Genomic DNA, 8,786 nt, shown 5'->3' on the forward strand with positions numbered 1-8,786 from the left:
TATATATATATATATATCAAATCAACTTACTATTAAATAAAATGATCCAATTACCATAGAGAGTTGGGTAAGCGGCTGATCTTGTTTTTGTCACTAATTTTGCAACCGAATAATTCGGTGTAAACATTTGCAACCATTTTTGCGACCAAATAAACTTCGATTTTGTTATTCTTTAAAACCGCGACCATATTTACAACTGAAACATTTCGGTCGCAACATTTGTGACCGTTTAATGACCGAAAATGTTCGGTCGCTAATTTTGCGGCCGATTCAGATAACTGATTTTGCGACCGAAACAATTTGGTCGAAAAACTTTGCAACCATTTTTGCGACCGAACATATTTATATTTTATAATTTTATTTTTTTAAAAAAAATTAGCAACCATATTTGCAACCGAAACAACTTCGGTCGCTACAACTGCGACCGATTAACGACCAAAAATGTTCGGTCGTTAATTTTGCGACCGATTTTGTTTTGGTCGCTGATTTTGCAACCGATTTTGTTTTGGTTGGTAAATTTGCAACCGCTGTTGATTTGGTCGCTAATACGGTCGCTAATTTTGAGACCATTTTGGTTGGTCGCAAATTTCGGTCGCTTTTGCCCCTTTGTGTAGTAGTGTTATCCGTTGTGATATGCGGACCTCTCCGATTGTTAGCTCAGGTGGTCACCGTTATTACTTGCACTTCTTAACGACAAAAGCAATTTTCTTTGGACTTACCCGTTAAGTCACAAATTACAAGCTTACAACATTTTCCTCAACTTTTATAACGTCATTTAAACTCCATTTGAACAGTGTCATTAAAAGTTTTCAACACGATAACGGAAAGGAATACACAACACGTCATTTTCCAAATTTTGCATCCAAAATGGCATGGTCTGTTACGTGTGTTCGTGCATCACAAATATGCTATTGCCTTTGTAACGATGCAACTCCGTTGAATACCATCCAACAAGTACTTATTTCTGTTTTCTTTTATCATCGATTCATCGTATATCTATCATGATCTTTTAATGTTAACCGTCGTATATTGGCAAACACACCTCGTTTGCAGGATCATCATGGAATTCCTTTTACATGTATGCAGTAAGAAAACTCGTGTATTGGCCTAATACTGAAGAAACTCATTGACCTCACCTTGGTTGTTTTTAGGTGATATAAAAAAAATAAATAAAACAAGTATTAGATATCTAAAACAGGACTTAAATGGTTAATATATAGATGAGGGTGCATTGATTCATGAATCTATTATCATACACATGTTCAATGCATGGGCATTGCTGCTACATCAGATTGACATAAAAGCTACACTGTTTTATATCAGAAACGACATATTTTCAAAGAATAATAAGATGAAGCCCATTCATAAAAATCTTCAACAAGAAACCTGAATCCTGCAGCAAATAAACAAAAGAGGCCACTTAACTTCCATTCAACTTGTGACAGGAGTATAAATGCATAATAAAAGAATCATTCTAATTTCTAAGTTTCATGTTGATGACTCACTTCAATCCAAGATTCCAAGTTATTTCAATTCCATAAGTTGTCTTCCTAACATAAATCTAATACAAGTACGCGGCGTGCAAATTATTTACACAACTTTTTTAATACTTCTCATAGATTTCTAGCATCACTTACACAAAATTAGGCCTGTCTGTATATGGTTTAATATCTAAATAGCCTACATGTACAACCTAAAAAGCCTGGTCTACAACATCCTATCCCCTGTACAGAAATATTTATTTGGTTATACAATAACAAAATGTATGCATGCAGTCCCTGTGGGTGGTGGATAAACGCTAGTAGCCAACAATCATGCGAACATTTTGCCAACTTCTAAGTAGCAGTAGCAGGATCTTAGTTAGTTGCTTGTTGTCAGAATCTATCAACATATCATCACTATACAGATAAATATGTATGAATGACCATTTTATAGCTTTTTCAAGCAAGACACAATCATTATTATACACATATTTGCTTCATATGTACTTAAACTCCGACATGAACTCAGATATTGCTTCAGTCAACTTAAGTGTTAGTTGGAACATAATCAATTTAAATGAACAGTGTGCAAGCCATATCTTTGTAAAGAGTAAGATGTACGATATTTTATGTCTAAGGGCACACAAATGATAACCTTTGATTCATAGTTGGCCACATAAAGACCGTTTTCGACTTTTCTAAACTCTAGTGTCCAACTTTGACTCCTTCACATTCTCCAGGGGTATGTGTAAAAATTTAACATTCAGTTCATCGATTATGCTACTACATTCGGTTGTGGTGCATCTCTAAAATAGTATAAGACTTTTTTTTTATATTTGAACAATTGTATTAAATTACTAAATTTCTATTCCTAGTTTCCTACCATATAAAACATTTTTTTTATCGTTACCACTTGTCTACTGAAAAAAGGATAGGATTTGAATCAATGACTTAAGCCCTTGCGGAATTCCCACATGATCGCACTGTAGATAGAAGTCAGAGTCAATACGACCTATGATGGTCGGAAGGTATATAAGCCCAAAGCATCATGAAGCAGATGCCTTTTGCAGCAAGGGGAAACTTCTCTTCTGAGTAGAACAACAGGCTGTCCCTATGAGCGAGAGCAAAGGATGCCCTGTTACTTCCCTTCTCGGGAAAGAGTACATGAAGGAGATAAGAGAGACTTGCATGATTAAGTCAAATATACCAAGTTCCGGGTGTGTTAACCAACCACCTAGCCTACTTGAACATAAAATCTTCTTCATTTTGGTCACTAGGAAATGGAATCCTATTACTTACTCTTTTCCCTGGGATAGCTAATACAAACAATACACCGATTCAATTGAGCTGAATGAGGAGTTAAATCACTTTAATTTATCAAATTATTCTGGTTTACCTGAGCTAGCCTAATAAATATAATAATGTAAAATGTTGACTAAATAAATTATCTCAACTGATGATATCATCAATTTGTGGTATTATTTCAGACACAAAGGTTTAGCATTATACTAACTGTTACAAGCCAAACAGAAGAACTCAACCCAAAAGACTAGTCTGAAAGGTGAGGAACTCATTTAGATTATAAACCTCACATCAGTTGCCCATACAACCGATCTCATACCTTGCAATGGTTTCGGTCCGTAACACTAACTATATCTATTAGTAAAGATTAAAAGAACGCCCTGCTTGCGGTGCGCGCATATAATGTATATATGTGTGAACCCTCGGGTGGGCAAAAGTAAAAGTGCACTAATTTTGACGTTATTTTACTAATCTCGTGAAAATAACGTTAAAAGTGGCGGAAGGTTAATCAGGCATCATGTGGTGGCGTTGATAGCCGAAAGACAAGGGCACATGCACCAATCAGCCGGTGTCCCTGATGATTGAGTGCTATGTGCCTTATGTCCAAGGCTTGATGCAAAACTACTATCGAGCCGGGGGTCTCACCGGAAGCAGCCTCTCTATCCCTATGGGATAGAGGTAAGACTGTCTACATCTTACCCTCCTCAGACCCTACCATAGCATTGCTATTGGTGGGATATACTGAGTACGATGATGATGATGATGATGATGATGATGATGCAAATGGGAGTGAAACTGAAAATATTATTATTATTATTATTATTATTATTATTATCATTATTATTACCTGGGTGAAAGTGAAACAGATAGATCAGAGGGTGAACAAATTGGGGAGAATGTAGGCGAGGAAACAGAGGAATATGAGGAGGAAAGCGTAATCTACGAACACGAAGAATCGATTTATTAGCAGGCTGACTTTCTGCTGCTTGGCTTCACCGGTTGATTGATAGCTTGAGATTAGAACAAAGAATCTTTAGGGAGAGAAAGGAATATTCGTCAAACAAGCTACCGATCTTATTAGTTAGAGCTGGTAATATAGTCGGTTAACGAACAGATCTCGCTAACTAACAGTTTACAAACTAGTCCCTGTCTTTTAACAACTAATACAAACTAGTCCCTGATCTATTTGACTATTGGTAATTCTAGTATGAAACTAATACAAATGTAACATTGATTGGATCTCTGCCATTTCAACGTGTATTCCACTATTCCAAATCAAGGGTTCCTCTGATGCACACTCACACACCACGCGATTTGGGTTAATCACTTCAATATATCTATCTTATTAATTGTGTGTGTTTCTATATGATATTTTAATTAATAAATTTAACTAATTAATAGTATTCAATCATAATACACACTAACTAATAACATTATCATTATGAATTGTAAAATGTTTTTTTTACAGCTAATTTCGGTTGGCATGTGTTTTGACTTTGTATATGTTTTTACTAGCTTCTCTGGCTAATGTGTTGAACAAAATATTTGTTAAGTCTTTCAAAATAAAAAAGACCACCAACACCATTGTGAATTTGTTAAATATTGACTATATGATCTCAACTCGTAATTATTTATTTCATGCACGTTTTTTATTTAGAATTATATTGTTGACGTATAAATTGAAGCGTTAGAGCCGAGATTAGAACCAAGCAAAAGAGGCTAACAAGACTGGTCCATGTATTATAGTTACATAAAACTATACAAGTGTTAATGTGATTTACGCAATTACCTACTTGCCAATGTTCATGTATTGAACATCCCTGTACATGTATATGATATGGTGATCAAATAGTGTTTTTAATCTTACACGTGTAGAAATTAACATAGATCTTTATCTCAGCATTTCATAGTTATATATGTGTTTGATTACTTTCTCTCCAGACCCCGTCCATTTTGAACGGAGATTATTAAAAGTCTTCTTTTTTTTTTCTAATTTTTATCTTCTTTCGTTAAAAAACTCATGAACACCATTTTTCTCAAATCTTTTCACTTCCTTTCACTTTTATGTTTGAAATAAGACTCGGAAACACAACGTCAAGACCTCCCAAGTCCCCTCATAATTAGCAACTAAAAAGAGTTAACAAATATAAAGGCAATAGTTGCTATACCTCGACCCAAAACAAAAGCCCAGCAAAGATAATACTTGCTTCCATTTCGGTCATAGCCGGACTAGTATGGTTGAGCCAAAGAAGGAGAAGACTCGCTAAACTAACACCACCAATGCTGATATTCTGAAACTGATGAAAAATTGATGTTTTACAATATCTAGTTAGTAGAAGCCTTGAGTCACGACCTATAGCGGTCTAAACGAATAAACGATGGTTACACCATCACTAGAGTACATTTGATATGATGTTTGCTGGTATCCTCTTCAATCTTCATGGTTTATTGATAAACCTCAAAACAATTAATAAGATTAATAAGTTTGACAATATAACCTTCACTTCAAACACTAAAATTCTTGAATTTGTTCAGCACTGCATCCCCCAAAACACAGCATTATGTACATTAATAATAAACTATATTGGTTGATTCCATATCTGATATCTACACCAAATAATGGTAGAATTCTACATATAGCATAACATACAAATAATCATACACAAAATACAAGCCAGTAACTTGGTATATCATAAATGCATAACTTATTGTTTCTTTGATGGAGAGTTTGGGTCTACTTCCGAGCTTGTATCTGAAATCCGTGCTTCTGATTTCTCATTCGAGTACCTACAAAAACAAATAATTTAAGGTTCAGTTTGCATCACCTATTTGTACCGACAAGTATACGAAATATAAAAATCAAAGATTCTTGTACTTACGTGGAGAGTATAGTTACCCATACGAGCTCCACACAATCCACCCAGAGAAGCCTTTGCTCAACCGGAATCAAACCGTAGGTTACCAAGTGTGCAAATGGCCATAGTTTCCATCCAGCCTATCAAACACCATATTAGTCATAAAATATTTATAAAATATATGCGTGTTTGGTATTCGAGTGACACTGTCACAAAATATTTTAAAAAAGTATTTATGTAATTAACTGGTTTCTTACCGTCAACAAAGGCACGAATGTTGTTTTGAGTTCATCAAATATATTAGCAGGGGACTCGAACCGCATTAACCCCAAGACCACGAAATAGATGCTGTTCCACACTGCTGACCACACGGTTTGGTCAAATGCGATCTTTACAGGAACGACCCACCAATCTTTAAAAGGAATAAGAGCCTAAACAAACATGAAAAACAAACAAGTGATAACACATCTTCCATAACTTACCCAAATTCAATAAAATGTGTAACTGAATGCGCGTTTACTTACCTCACATAATTGGTAATAAAAATGAGAAAGGGATCCATGGAGAGCAAACCCAACAAGACCTGACCGAAACAGGCGGGTCCTATCAAACTCAAACAGTGGCTTCCCTTCGTAGCACTACAGATTCATTAAAAAACCATTTATAAGGAACCGAAACAGGGAAAAACATGTTGAAAACACAAGGTTTCCAGGAATTGAAGAACTTGCTTGTGCAATCCAATCGCCCAACGAATAAACGATCCCACTGATCATCATCTTAGCCAAAACAGGATTTTCTTTAAGAGCTTCTTCATATGCAATCCAATTGTGCTCCGGAGCATATCTAAGTATTTCATAAAGAGTCCATCCCTATACGACAAGCGCAAACAAGATGATTAGTTAATTACACTTGGTCAACCTTTAGCTAATAACTGTTGGCCCAGATCTTGATAAAGACGGGACATTTGAACACGACTAGTTCCACTCTTTTCACTTTTATTATAAAGAACAAAAACCACACAAAATACAATACCCTAACATCTCTATTATTACTAACAATGACTTGCATCCTACTAAACAGATAATAAAATAATCTCTATACTTATCTCTAACTCGTTATCTCCTAAATTAACCACATAATTTAAACTCTTAAGTTTTATGTTCAAAATCTTTATTCGATTTGCCCCTTGTACTTCTTGGTGTTTCATGCTAAACCCTTGTTCATAAGTGAAATCAAGATTATATCCTTCAATAATCTGGTTTTTTTGTTACCCTACACTACTGTATTGTTATCATTTCTCCTCCATACTTGTGACAGGTTTGAAGTCAAGAAATTATGAAAGTTGACTCTTGAAGTCAAATGTGGACACGAACACTTAAACGAATGGATTTGGTTGTTCGTGCTTGTTATCTAAGAAAATCAGCCTTTTTGTGTTCGTTAGTTAGTATGTTAAAAAAAACAGTTCACAAACATAAACTAACATAAACGAACACAAATCAATACAACCATAGATGAACTAAAAGTACACGTGAATATCTAAACTAAAGTTGCTGCTAATGGGCTGGATTGATTAAGAGTTAATTGTTCTTAAATTTGAGCTTGTCGCGCATGGGCTAAAGTGCTAAACAATGGGTTTTAATTAGAAAATCAAATTTTAAATTAAGATTAGTAATATATAAATCTGAATGAATATTTATTCAAATGTAACTGAACGAATATAAGCGAAAATAAATGAGCATAAACGAAAAGACATAAACAGATGTAAATGAACGAATGAGACTTGTGTTCGTTTAATTAATAGCACAAAAAAAATTGTTGCTGTCCACATAATCGAACATCCTGCCAAATGATTCAGTGAACATTCGGTCTGTTTACACTTTACAGGCGTAACCGCAGTACATCATCCCATTACGTAACCGAGTATCCACGTCTCTTCCAAACACTAATGCTAAAATTGTTTCTGTTGAAAAGAACAACCTAATTTTTAGTCGCAATTATCCCCAAATTGAAATTACGTGTGATCAAATTGCACAACAAAACAGGGCAATTTCACAAAATCAAACACATAATAAATAATATACCCAAAATTAGAAGGTGAATTGAAAGTGACTTACATGCCAATACTCATGATCAATGGTGAGCAGTCTGGTGACAGCAAGAGTACCAAACCCAAGAACAATTGAAGCATTAATCGCTTTACCCGCAAACTTCTCAGTTCCGGCAACATATTCCTCCTTCGATTCACTTCCATTTTCTTCATCTGCTTTGATATCGGAGACGCTAATCTTCTCAGTCACCGCCTCTTTGTCCTCTGCGATTGATTTTATCACTTTACGATTGGTTTTCGATTGAGAAAACAATAATAATTTAGTAGAAGGGGTTGAATATGAGATGGGTTTTGTGGGTTTACGGGTGGAGAAGAAGAAGAAGACATGATGGTTGTTCAGGGTAGCCATGGATGATGAGTGTGTACGATCATAGGACCTTGTTGCTCTACAAGTCTGTTGTTTTATTGGCTAACTGCAAAGCAATATTATTAAATACTAGATTGATTGTGTTTGGGGATCACAACATTGCAACGTGGGATTTAAGTTTATCTTTACATTTTCATTTCATTCGTACGCAAACCTAAACATTTGACTTTTTAGATGATTAACCGTAGATAGAATACAATTTTGATTTGTTTTCTTCTTTCTTTTCACATGATAGATTTAAGATGGTCGGTTTTGAGAATAAACATTTTTATCATCGAAAAACGAGTATGTTAAAAGAGGGTATTGAAAGGGTGAATAACCTGACTTGAACGAGGTCGTTAGTGTATATATTATTGGTGGTTACTAGATATAACTCCATGCATTTTGCCACTTGGGCGAAGACATGGGTATACCTGGCATAGTTTGAATCTTCCCTGGTGCGTTAAATCTAACATGGGTGAGTTGAGTTAGTACCATAGCTCTTTAATGTCTAATATGGTCAATCTATTGCATACTGAATTTCTTAAGTAATTGTCGGTATAATAGTTAAAGCAAATATAAAATAAAAAATTTAAGGTAACAATATAGCTTAATAGCTTAAGTGTTTTGAGTCCGCTAATCATTCCGCGAAGACATTTGATGGTTTCCGAAACAAGTTCTTTGCATGATTATCT

At 35.0% G+C, this 8,786-nt stretch overlaps 1 protein-coding gene across 1 annotated transcript; it reads right to left on the bottom strand.

The window, feature by feature from the left end:
* Window positions 1–5,285: 5,285 nt before the first annotated feature.
* LOC143631655 (protein SYM1-like) lies at window positions 5,286–8,123 on the bottom strand. Its single transcript, XM_077100349.1, has 6 exons — window positions 7,753–8,123; window positions 6,367–6,507; window positions 6,163–6,276; window positions 5,896–6,069; window positions 5,663–5,778; window positions 5,286–5,570 (listed from the first exon to the last, which is right to left on the bottom strand). Exons 1-6 carry the CDS (start codon window positions 8,092–8,094, stop codon window positions 5,489–5,491), a joined length of 969 nt encoding a protein of 322 aa, XP_076956464.1. The 5' UTR covers window positions 8,095–8,123; the 3' UTR covers window positions 5,286–5,488.
* Window positions 8,124–8,786: the final 663 nt, after the last annotated feature.

Source organism: Bidens hawaiensis, unplaced genomic scaffold (assembly GCF_021521415.1).
Source record: "Bidens hawaiensis isolate Kalapana, Puna unplaced genomic scaffold, B.hawaiensis_p1.1 tig00000512_1, whole genome shotgun sequence".
In the NCBI taxonomy this organism is placed as follows: Eukaryota; Viridiplantae; Streptophyta; class Magnoliopsida; order Asterales; family Asteraceae; genus Bidens; species Bidens hawaiensis.